The sequence below is a fragment of the Orcinus orca genome, chromosome 1 (assembly GCF_937001465.1).
Source record: "Orcinus orca chromosome 1, mOrcOrc1.1, whole genome shotgun sequence".
NCBI classification, from domain to species: Eukaryota; Metazoa; Chordata; class Mammalia; order Artiodactyla; family Delphinidae; genus Orcinus; species Orcinus orca.
The window spans coordinates 194,559,546-194,572,303 of NC_064559.1; the positions used below are offsets into that span (position 1 = coordinate 194,559,546).

Sequence of the window (12,758 nt, forward strand, 5' to 3'; positions counted from 1 at the left end):
GCTTTGGGAGGCAGGGTGACTTCGGAGGCGTGGGAGCGGGACAAAGGGGCAGAGCCGTGGACGCGCCGAGAGAGAGGCAGCTTTAAGAAAGGGAGGCCAAAGGACCCTGCAGAGAGGCATGGGGCGGGGCCGCGGAACCGGGTGAGGGGCCGAGGGCGGGGAAGTGAGCCAGGGGCGGAGCTCTCTGGAGATGGGAGGCCAGAGGGATGGGTCGATGGGCCGGGGGCGGGGCAGTGAGCCAGGGGCGGAGCTCTCTGGGGATGGGAGGCCAGAGGGCTGGGCCGAGGAGCTGGGCGAGGGGCCAGGGGCGGGACTCTCAGGACTGGGAGGCCCGCGAGGGCCGGGGGACGGGCGGTCCAGGCTAAGGTGGGGAGCGAGACTGGAAGGCCGTGGGCGGGGCCGAGAAGCGGGTGGAGTGGGAAAGGTCTGGGCTCCCAGGACGAGAGGGGACGCGGCTGTGCGGAGGAAAGGCGGTCGGGGGCGGGGCGGCGCGGAGGCCAGGACGGCGCCCGCGGCGGGCTGGGAGGCCGGCCCAGAGCACTGCGGCGAGCGACCCCCGGGCCCCACTCCGGCAGCCCCGGCGCCCCGACCACGCGCCCGCCATGCCCGAGCAGCTCAGCGTCGCAGAGTTCCTGGCCATCACTGCAGAGGACCTCAGCTCCCCGGCCGGGGCTGCCGCCTTCGCCGCCAAGATGCCCCGGTGCCGCGGGGCAGCACTGGCGCGGGAGGAGGTGAGGGGGCCGAGGCGGGAGGGGTCTGGGGTCTCGGCAGGGCTTCGCCTTGACCTTCACAGGCGTGACCGGAACTGCGATGGCCCTCCTTACCGCGCCCCAGAAACCTTCCCCCTCCCTAGAGCTGTGAGAACAGAGTGCATCTCAAACATCTGCGTCCTCACCGTCGAGTGTTTGGGGGAGGGCCCGAGGGACCATTTGGGGGTCCTCGAGGTCACCTCGACGACAGACTTCACAGGTCGAGCGACATACCCCCAGTGCTCTTCGTGACCTGCCGCGCCGTCGCTTGTGGGTTTGCTCAGCGCCTCACTGAATCTGTTTGGGTTTTCATCTTTGGAGCCCCACAAGTTCGTCCCCCAAGTCACTCCCCTTATGCGAAGCAGACCTTCCAGCCTCAGTCCTGAACTTAACTTCTCCCTGTGAGCAGTGAGGCGCCCTCCCCCAGACTGCTGGTTCTGAGATTTGGCCGGTGTTTGTGGAATGAATGCGAATGAGAAGGCGCCAGGAGCCGGGGTTCACCTTGGCCAGGCTGTTCACAAGTTTACACTCTCCTTCCCCTCCCCTCTTCTCTTTGTCTTTTCCAGAAATGCATCCCAGGCCTTTTCTCTGGCCCTTGCAGGCTGCCCCACCCCGTTCCCCTGCTCATTGGAGTTAGTTCCTTTTCTTCACACCCGCTGCACTTTCCCCGGCCTCCTCTGCAGGAATATTCTAGGGCAGACACCCTGAGGCTTTGGGCCAAAGGAGAATAATGTGTTTTTGCAGCTCCCTTTCAGAAGATGCCCTGAATTGGGGTGGCATTTTGGACCTCAACAGCAGCTCTCACCTTCCATCCTTCACCATAAGAATATTGAGCACCTACTGTGTGGTAGATACAAAGATTTATAGTTCATAATACCCTGGGCCAATGTCTTGGGAAATCTCTTCTTCTCCTCCTCTCCGCAGCAGTCTGAACCCCCCATCCCACAGTCTGTGTGTATCACTTGGTAAGGGTGATAGAGGACTGTGGAAAGATCACCCACTTTGGGGAAGGCAGACCTGTGTTCAAATTTTGGCTCTGCAGTTTGCCAGCCGTGTGAGCTTGTGCACGTGACCTGATCTGTTTGTGCCCCACTTTTGGCATCTATAAAATGGGGATAATGTTTACCTCACAGGACTGTGGTATTACGTGAGGCCATGTATGTAAGGCATGCATTTTGATTAGTGGAATGATTATGGGGTTAATTGACAGACCTCTTTAGATAGGGACTGGGTCTCTTTTGTCCTCATTTCTCTCACAGAGCCTAGCCTAGTGCTTTGCATATAGTGGGGTTACATGTTTTAATTGAAATAAGAAGCTTTGGCTTCCTTCCTTGGGCAGAGCCAGTAGCTTACAGTCCACCGCCTATGAATGTAGATGGTATTTTACTGGAGGCTCACGGGGAAACTGCCTCAGAGCCTCATCCTGAGGAGAAAGAGCTTCCTAAGGTTTGTCTTCATCTTGTGACCTGGAAGAGGTCAGTACGATCAGCATCCTTAGGGCTTTCACAGTTCACACTCTTCTCTGGGTTGTTCATTAAAATGTTAGAGCAGGATCAGGAGAAAGGGCTGTACTATGAACCCTTCTCCAGGGACAGAAATGCCCATTTATGCCCATGCATCTGGCCTTGCCTGGCTTTGTGTGTGTAAGCACTTGTGCGTGCCTGGGGGAGAGAGCCCTTAGGATGGATCTGGAGGCCACAGCAGACTCCCGTCAGGGCTCAGCTTTACCCCAGGTGAGGCCAGACAAAACCCAGTCTCCTTTGCCTTTGGGACTTTAGTTTGGTGCGCGCAAAGGTTCATTTTTGCAATAGAAAGGTTTCTGACACCCAAATACAGTTTTTCTCTTCAGCATTTCAGTGCCTCAAAAGTTAGAATCTGACCTTTGGATTGGACTTTCCTGAGGTTTCCTGTTTGGCTTTGCATTTGTGTTTATATTTACATGTAGTGTGATGCTGTCATTACCCCGATCTCAGTTCTGGGCATGACTAACCCCCAGGCTTGAAGCTCCATTTGGCAGAATCAAAATTTGACTGATTCTCAAAGCAAGTGTTCCAGTCCCAGCTGGTTTCCTGGGAGTAACTAGGGACTCTGTCCTGGGACTTGAAGTCTTTTTTTGCAGTCCTGCTAGGAAGGACCCTGGGCAGGTTACAGGAAGCTAGAATGTCAGTGCTGAGGGACCCTTTAAGATAGAGATCACCTAGGAACTCTCTCATTTAAGATGGGAAAACTGATGTCCAGAGAGTACTACAGACTTATCTAAGCTCCCACAGCTGGGTAGTGGAAGAACTGGCATTTCTACCCAAATGTTCTAACCCCTGGTCCTATTCTCTTTCCTTCTAAAGTCCCAATGTAATTTCTCTGAACCTTAGTTATTTCACCCTTAAAATTTCACCCTATTTTACCTTCCTTGCTTACCTCTCTGGGTTGTTAAATGTTTTTTGTTTTTAATTAAAAGCTGCTCAAATGTGAGGGAGTATTAAGACAGATGATCATTCTGTCAACCGTCATCTTCCTGTCCTGGGCCCCTTTACATCCATCATCTCATTGATATTCACAATAACACAGGTGAAAATGAGCCCAGGGAAGTTAAGGCAGTTGCATTGTGCCACATAGTGTCTTTGTCTGACTTTAAGGCCTGTGCTATGTCAGTTCTCCATGCCATTTCTCTGCTAGGCACCAAGGACATAAAGATGCTGCTCAGCTTTGCTGGCTGGTTGGGGAGATGTAGCCTGTCTTAGCGAGATAAGTGGAACCCCAGGAGTCTGTCCAGGGTATACAGAGAAGGTATGATTAGTGCTATAAGAGGCCAGTGGAGCGAGGGAGAGAGAGAGCAGTGAGGACTGGTGCAGTCAGGGAGAGCTTCCTGGAGGAGGTGACACTTCCAGATAGGTCTTGAAGGATGCAAGAACTCCATTAAGTGGTGAGGACAAGTGAGTGAATTTGGAGACAGATGGGAAGAAAGCATATTCAGGAACCAAGTAAGCCACTGTGACAGTGCTGAGAATTCATGCTATATCATGTGTCTCAAACTACTAGTGAACTTAAATCTCCCAGTGGGTCTTGGATGAAGCAGTCCACCACAAACAGGGGATCTTCAAAGGCTTGTGTTTTATATATATTTTTTGAAATTTAATGAAGTTTTAATTGAACAAAAGACATACTGATTTTTAATTAAAATTTTAAAATACATAACAGAAAAGACTAAAGTCACCTCTGACCATGTCTCACGATTCCTGTACTCTCCCCAGAGGTAACTGCTATGGAAATGTGCATGCTTCCCAATATCTGTCCTCAGAGAAAATGTATTATCAATAAAGGGGTGGTGGTTATGAGGAATGTTTGCCTAAGTTGGTATCATGTCTTATAATGCATAGTTTTAAGTTTCATTGGAGTCAAATTTATCTTTTCCTTTGTGACTTTAGTGTTTTTGAATCTTATTTTAGAAAGAATTTCATTCTTAATTCTTAATATTCTTGTGAATTTTCCATTCTGCTTCATCATGTGCTGATGTTTGTTTTACCAAAATAATAACATTTTTATTTTGCAAAAAATAATAAAAATTATGTAATCTTAGAGATTTTTTTGTCTGCAAGAAACAGAAACCCTCTAAAGCTTATGTTGAAGGGAAATTTGTTTTAAGGATCTAGAGGTGCCTCATGGGACTGAAGAACAGTAGTTCAAAGTAGACCTCACCCGGGCCTCACCAGGGCCTCATTTGAATCTGGGAAATCATCAGGAACAAAGGCAGCTGCTTCCTCATTCCCGCTGTCTCTTGCCTCTTCTTTCTTTCTGCACAGCTAAACAGTGCTTTTGCTCACTTGTCATCACACAGGCCCCAAAGGGTATCACACAGTCTTCTGGGGAAGACAGGCATCTTCAGCCCCCACATTCACGTGACCTCACTGGTCCAGCATCTAAAGGCAACCAAGCCAGTCTCGCGTCCAAGTTCCTGGCAGAGAGGTTGATGGCCCAGCCCAGCTTCTGGATTGGTTCCAGAAGCTGGGTCCCCACCCCTGGTTTCATCAGCAGAGGTCATGGAGGGATCGACTCAGGCAGGGAAACATGGCCACAGAGACCTACATTGTGGGAGGGGACACGTCTTGGAGAAAAGGAGCAGGGCCTGGAAAGTCCCCACCCGCACCCCCATGTGTCCATGGCCATTTCTCTTCATTTGGCACAATCTAGGCTCCAGGGAGAGGCACTGTGTTCATCCTGTTTTGTGCCTCTGGTTATTCAGGTGTAAAGGAACCCCAGTTTGGAAAGCTCAGATGTAGTGGAATTAAAAAGATGGATTGGAGAGCTCAGGGGGTACAGCATGACTTGGAGGGCCTTGAATGTCATTTAGGCATTTGGGCTTTTTGCTGGACAGTGGAAACCAGTGTAAACCATGTTATCTAAGGAATGGATGAGGCCGGCCCTGCCGAGGGACACAGTGGCCAGCATCATGCATGGGAACTGCTCCGTGCCAGGCCCTGTATTAGGCACTGGGTAGACACATTGCTTGTTAAAGAGACGCAGTCCCTGCTCTACTGAGCTTACAGTCTTCTGGGGAAGACAGGCAGTAAACAGGTAAACAAACAAGTTAGCAATTGCACGTGTAATAAATGTCATGAAGGCTCATTCTCCCTGTCCAGGCCTGTCTTGAGGTTTGGTCCTGGGTCCTCATCTCTTGGCATGCTAGCCTCTCTCCCCAGGCAGTCTCATCCACACCCATGGGTTCAGTCCTCTTCCATCTTCAGGTGACTCACACATTTGTACCTTTAGCCCAGACCCTCATGTCCAACTGCTCACTCAGCTGTTTCATTTGGACATCTCAATGTGTCCAAAGCCACATTCATGACTTCCCCCCCAGGCTGGCCATTCTGGTGTTCCCTTCTCAGAGAGTGGTCCCTCCCTCTCTTCTGGTAAGCAAGCCAGAAGCTCCACATGCACCCTTCCTCACCGAGGCTCATCAATTTTACCTTCTAAACATCTCTGCCGTCCATCTACTTCTCTTCATCGCTACCCTAGTCCACATCACCGTCACCTCTCCCCTGGAACACTGCACTGGCCTCCTAACTTGTCTTTCCACATTTACTCTATAGCTCAGTTCTCCCTAATAGCACCGTGTGTCTCTCTCCTTTGCAGCACACATCCTAGATAAATTTTACATTTATTTGCATAATTACTTCATTAAAATCTGATTTCTCACTAGATTTTGACTTCCATGAGAAAATAACCTATCTCACTGTTATATCCCTAGTATTTACCACAGCACCATAGTAGGAGCTCGGAAAATATCAATGGGAGTAACAAATAAAGAAAAGAAGAAACCTGAAAAGGAGCATTAATAGAGAATAATGGTGTGAGGGTGCTCCAGTTGGAGGGCACATCTTAGGCAAAGGCCCTGAGTCAGTAAAGAACCTAAGGTATTTGTGACACTGAAAGGAGGCCAGAGGAGCAGAAGCATAGCGACGGCAAATGGAAGAGTGACAACAGATGAGTTTGGGAAGGTAGGCTGCAGCCAGATCATATTCAAGTTTGTAGGCCCTGGTGGCAAGTTTGGATTTTATTTATTTTGCAGGCAAGCAACATGATCCAATTTATATTTTAGGACAGTCATATCAACTGCTGTGTGGAGACGAGATTGGAGGGAGCAGGAGAGGACCCAAGGAGGCTGTTGGCAGTTGTCCATGGAAGAGACGATGGTGCTGTGGGTAGGGCCGTGGTTGGTGGAGAAGTGGACAGATTCTAGAAGTATTTTATAAGTAGTAGCATCAAGATTTGTTGATGGAGTGCATGTGGGGAGTGGTCGAGAATGGTTCCCAAATTCCTAATGGAAGAATGCCGTTGCCCCTTCCTAGGAAGGGGAAATCTGGGAGAGGAACAGGTTTGGAGGAGAGTCAAGAATTCTGTTTTCACATCTTACAGGTCTTTGAGACATACAAGTGGAGAAGTCAAGAAGACATTTAGATATATGAGTTTGGAGGTCAAAGGAGTGGGTGGACTGGAGATACACATTTGAGAGTTGTCAGCATTGAGATAGTGGGTTTCAAACTCGGATCTGTGTAAGAATCACCTGGCATCATTCCCAGAGAGTCCAACTCAGTAGCTGTTTCTTACTTAGGCTTCTTATTGCAAGTAACAGAAACCAACCTGAGCCGATTTAGACAGAAGAGGAGTTCACTGAAAGGGAATATTCAGTAGTTCACAGGATTTCTGGGAAGCTAGAGAACTGGGGCGAGGCAGCAGGGGGGATCTCAGCCAAAATCGCTCCACTGAGCCAGTCTGGCGAGGACACTGCTGCCTCGCACTAAACGCCACAGCATATACCACCGCTGTCCCCTGGGGACTGGGCACCTTCACAGCTGTTGCCATCAGTATAAGAGTGATCTTCCACTCTCTCTGCTCCTGATTCAAAGTCTGTAGTGAGTGCCTCTGATTGGCCAAGGCTAGCTCATACTTACCTGTACCCTAGCTGCAAAGGAGTCTGGAAAAGCATGAATTTGATCTCGTCAGCTTTTGTAGGAGGCAAGCTCTGCTGAGACTCGTGCAGCAAGTAGTTTCCCAGATGTAGGAGAGAGGTTCAGATACCAGTCTGGCAAAAATGACAAATGTCTGGGACTTCCATGGTGGCACAGTGGTTAAGAACCTGCCTGTCAATGCAGGGGACACGGGTTCAAGCCCCGGTCCGGGAAGATCCCACATGCTGCGGAGCAGCTAAGCCCATGCGCCACAACTACTGAGCCTGTGCTCTAGAGCCTGCAAGCCACAACTACTGAAGCCTGTGCGCCTAGAGGCCGTGCTCCGCAACAAGAAAAGCCACCACAGTGAGAAGCCCACGCACCGCAACGAAGAGTAGCCCCTACTCACCGCAACTAGAGAAAAGCCCACGTTCAACAACGAAGGCCCAATGCAGCCAAAGATAAATAATTAATTTATAATTAATTATAAATTAATTGTTATTTAATTAATAATAATTAATTAATTTTTAAAAACAACAAATGTCCTTGGCAGGTTCACCAGCCTGCAGGAGGGTGTCCGGGAGTCTGCATCTTAACCAGCACCCCCAAGAGTTGCTCATGCAGGTGGTCCATGAACCACATAATGCGTATAGTGCATTAGCTGGTTTTAAAGAAGTGGGAGTGGATAAAATCACCCAAGGAAAGGAATGAAGAGGCCCTGGGCCCAAGCTCTGGGGAGCTCAGGATCGAGAGATTAGGATGGGAAGAGTGGTTAATGAAGGAGACTGAGAAGGAGCTGCCAATGAGGAAGGAAGGAAATCAAGAGAGGACCATGCCTCAGAAGCCAGGGGAGGAATGTTTCGATGAGGGAGCCATGCTCAGCTTTTTTTTTTTTTTTGCAGTACACGGGCCTCTCACGGTTGTGGCCCCTCCCGTTGCGGAGCACAGGCTCCGGACGCTCAGGCTCAGCGGCCATGGCTCACGGGCCCAGCCGCTCCGCGGCACGTGGGATCTCCCCGGATCGGGGCACGAACCCGTGTCCCCTGCATCGGCAGGCGGACTCTCAACCACTGTGCCACCAGGGAAGCCCCACGCTCAGCTTTGTTGGATGCTGCCTAGATGTCCAGCGGTCACATAAGAAAATGACAGAGACACGACCCCTGACGTCGGCAACACCGAGGTCCTTGATGACCTTGAGAACTGATTTAGGGAAAAAAACAAACAAACCAGATTTAGTGCTATTTTCCCTTCCACACTGGCCTGGACTAGATTTGAGGAGGAGGCAGGTAAGAATTATTCCTGAGAAGGGAAGTAGAGACATGGGATGGTGGCCAGGGACCTGGGCCAAGAGGGTTTTCCAGGCCAGACTTAGAACCCAGCTCCATCTGAGCCCAGCCTCTTCCCACTCCAGGCTGCCTCTGTACAAGGACACAGGGTCCTCCTGGAGTGTCAGCCTCAAGCCCAGTCTCACAAATGTTCCTCACCTCCCCAAATGGCCGTCTTTGAGCCCGACTTCCTTGCCTGGCATTCAGCTGTTTCTGGCCACCGAGGTGGCATATTTGTGGACAGAAACTGGAGCTTTAGGCCAGAGCAGAAGGAAAATGCTTTCCTCAAAAGCAATTCGGTAGTATAGTCCTCAGACATCTTTGCTAGAAAGTCCCTTTGATGGGCCCAGAGTACATGAAGGCAGTGAAGCCCACGGAGGCACAATGAGATCTCCAGAGTCTGGGGCAGGGCCCTGGGCCCCCTTTGTCCTGGGAACTTTGTGAGTGGGCATCACTGGGGTCAGAGAGTGGGCCTCACTGTGCAGGGTACAGGAGGCTGAGCTGGGAACAGCTGCTAAAGGTTTTCTAACTGGGCTGGGTTTTGACCTTGACCGAGCTTTTAAGAACTTCAGGTGCTGTTGGCTCCATGCAGACCTACAAATCAGAATCTCCCAGGGGTGAGGCCTGGGCAAGGGAACAGTTAGAAGGTTCCCAGGCAACTCTGATGAGTATTCAGAGGGAAAACTATTGTGGTGAGCTATTGCATGCCCCCTTAAGGTTAGTTATTCATTAAACGCTATTTATTGAACACCTGCTGTGTATGAAGGCGAGATGGTGGGTTCTGAGGGGATGGAGATGACAGGGCAAGGTCCCCATCTGGGAAGAAAGACTCGTGCCCATGAAAAGATGATTGACAGCCCACAGCATAGAGGGGGGTGGCTGAGATCTGTGGAGACTGTCCCGTAAGTGAAGTCAGGCAGACCTGGGTTTGAATTCCTATTGGTTGTGTGACCTCGGGCACATGACTTGAATTTTCTGAACCTCGGTTTCCCCATCTGCAAATCAGGGCGATAATCACTATCTTATGAGGTTGTTTGAGGGGATTACATGTAAAGCATCTAGCATCTACCTGGCGCATAACAGATACTTCATTTTTTTTAATTCCCTTTTACTAAAAACACAAGTACACCTGCATATAGGATGGTTAAATAGATTAGGAACCACAGAGAAAAGGGGAAGATAATTGCAACAGGGATGAGGTAATTAACTGTGAGTAAACACTAAAATTGTGCAGTCCTGGCACCAGAGCAAAAAGAGAAATCTGTGTACCTTGTGGGTGTCCGGGAATGAATAGCTGAGCCTAGGTCTGGACAAGGCAGGTTCTCCCCTCTGCTCTGCCCTTTGCTCTCTCCTCTCTCCCATCCATTCATTTCTTCATCAAACATTCGTTGAGAGCCTACCCCATTCTCAGTCTTGGCTACACATTACAATCCCCTGGGTTGCTTTTAGGTAGATTTTTTTTTAAATAGAGATAAAATTCATATTACATAAAATGTACCATTTTAACCATTTTAAAGTGTACAGTTCGGCAGTCTTTATTCACAGTATTGTGCAATGATTACCACTAATACTAGAACATTTCCATCGGCCCAAAAAGAAATACTGTGCTCATTAGAAGTCACTCCCGGGCTTCCCTGGTGGCGCAGTGGTTGAGAGTCCGCCTGCCGATGCAGGGGACACGGGTTCGTGCCCCGGTCCGGGAGGATCCCACATGCCGCGGAGCGTCTGGGCCCGTGAGCCATGGCCGCTGAGCCTGCGCGTCCGGAGCCTGTGCTCCGCAACGGGAGAGGCCACAACAGTAAGAGGCCCGCATACTGCAAAAAAAAAAAAAAGAAAGAAAAAAAAAAAGAAGTCACTCCCCACTGTCACTCCCCCAGCCTCTGGCAACTTTCAGTCTCTATGGATTTGCCTATACTGGACATTTCATGTCAGTGGAATCCTACAATATGTGGACTTTTGTGTCTGGCTTCTTTCAGTTAGCATAATGTTTTCAAGTTTCTTCCATATCGTCTGGATTGCTTTTAAAGCAATAAAAATAGGAATAGCAAACACACTAGGCAGTGTTGTAGGCATTTCCCATATACATTTTAACTCATGTAATCCCCATCAAAGGCACAGAGAGATGAAATAACCCAGTAAACAGGATTGCCAAAGAACATACAGGATGTGCATGCAAGGTATGGGACATGCTTATACTAAAAATTATTCATTGATTATCTGAAATTCAAATATAACTGCATGTCCTGTATTTATTTTTGATAAATTGGGCAACTCTGCTAGCAGTAAGTGGCAGAGCCAGGATTTGGACCTGGGCAGTTCAAAGCACGCTTGAGTGCCTTACCCTCACTCCTCTTCTTCCTCCCCAGGGACTCTGACTTAACAGGTCTGAAGTGAGGCTCTGGAACCCTTACTTTTTTAAGCACCCCAGGTGATTCCCCTGGCTGCCTGGGGATGTGTCGCAGGGCCTGGGAATACAGAGATGTCTGCTGGGCAGGATGGCTATCATGCAGCCCTCCCTGTATACCTGGCACTGGGCTAGGTACTTAAATGCCCGATCACATTCAGTCTCATGAGATAAGTGCTATTATTATCCCATTTGACAGATGCGAAAATGGAGGCTCAGAGAAACTAAGTCACTTGCCTCAGGTCACACAACTAAGAGTATTAGAAGTAGAATTTGGACCACAGAACAGTGTGATGTCCTGAATTCTTAACCCCTGCTGCCTTTTCTGTGTTCCCACAGGGCCTTGCTAGTATCTATTCATTCATTTACTCACTCATTCATTCCACAAACATTTACTGCTACTCATGTGCCAGGCCCTGTGCTGGGTGCTGTGGCTATAAAGGCAAATGAGCCAATCCTTGCCCTTTTAGCATTTTCAGCGCCATAGAGAGTCAGACGTGGTAAATAAGGGCCACGAATGCTCTGATAGAAGGCTGTAGTGGGCACAGGGTGGCATAAAGTCAGTTTTGTTGTGATGGGGAGGGGGTGCCCTGTAAGCTGAGAAGGGAAAGGTGGAGTGTTTACTAGGCAGAATGGGAAAAAGGCTTTCGGGGCAGAGGTCTAGCAGCTGGAAACAGCGTGGCACATTGAGGAAGCTGCAGAGTTGGGGAGGACTGGGGTTTAAGGCAGCGGTCCCCAACCTGTTTGGCACCAGAGACCGGTTTTGTGGAAGACAGTTTTTCCATGGATGGGGGGATGGTTCAGGCAGTAATGCGAGCGACGCGACGGGGAGCTCTCCCGCCGCCCACCTCCTGCTGTGCGGCCCGGTTCCTAACAGGCCGAGGACCGGTACTGGTCTGCGGCCCAGGGAGTTGGGGACCCCTGGTTTAAGGGATTCATGGTGACTATCGAGTTGGGGCAGGGAGGGATTCATCCAGGCCAACAAGGAAACCCAGAGGATGGGTGGCGTGGGGCCCTCTGCTGCTGTGTCCAGGAGGGCAGGCTGGTTCTCCCCAGGGTTGGGTGGAATTCAGGGCTTGGGGCCAGGGGTCAGATGGGAATCTTCCCCGATCCTCCTGCAGAGTTCTTGGTCTCTTAGCTCATCACCGCCGAGCAGTCTCCCGAGGAAAATCCCAGCCAGGAAACTTGGGGTTTGTGGAGCCTCAGCACACGCAGAGGGTGCGGCTCCCTTCCTGCAACCCCTCTTCCTCCCCGCTTCCTACCATGCTGCGAGGGGCAGCTGCTGAGGCTGAGCTGGCAGGGCTGGCCGGGTTCCCGGGCTGGGGAGACGGCTTCAGGGGCCCAACTGAAGGGGCGCACAGCCCGCCACAGGCTCCAGCAGCGCAGGAAGGAAAACAGCGAGAGACTGAGGGATCCTGAAATAATAAATGTCAGAGCTGGCAGGAGCCTTCCACGTCACCGCCCAACCCCTCGTTCCAGACAGGGAGTCGGCTCAGGGAGGGAAGGAGACTGCTCAAGGTCACACCAGGGGCCAGGGCCAACCCGGGGTGGCCCCAGGTCCTGCTGCAGGCCTTGCAGTGTAGCTCCTCCTGACTGTCCCAGCCTGGACTCTTGGGGGCTGGGGCTGGGGGCTTATCCAGATGAAAACCCTTTGGAGACTTTTGCTCCTGCTGGTGTCTGAGGTTGGGGCAGTCTTGCAGGATATGATTAACCCCGCCTCTGAGTCCCAGAGCTTTGACCTGGAAGGGTCATGTCTGTCAGCTCTGAATTGTATAGGTGGGGAAACGGAGGCACAGACGGAGGAAGGAACTTGCTCAGAGGGATACAGAGGGCCTAA

General features: G+C 50.6%; 1 protein-coding gene across 4 annotated transcripts in view; it reads left to right on the plus strand.

Annotated features, from left to right (window-relative positions):
• Positions 1 to 266: 266 nt before the first annotated feature.
• Positions 267 to 12,758, plus strand: part of ASAP3 (ArfGAP with SH3 domain, ankyrin repeat and PH domain 3) — a 47,399-nt gene continuing 34,907 nt past the window's right edge. The window contains exon 1 of one of the 4 annotated variants that reach the window (XM_049696762.1): positions 267 to 731. In XM_049696762.1, coding sequence (XP_049552719.1) covers positions 603 to 731 — 129 coding nt within the window. In that variant the 5' untranslated portion in view covers positions 267 to 602. The remainder of the gene's footprint in view (positions 732 to 12,758) is intronic. The other 3 variants (XM_049696769.1, XM_049696751.1, XM_004285648.3) reach the window with 3 other exon arrangements.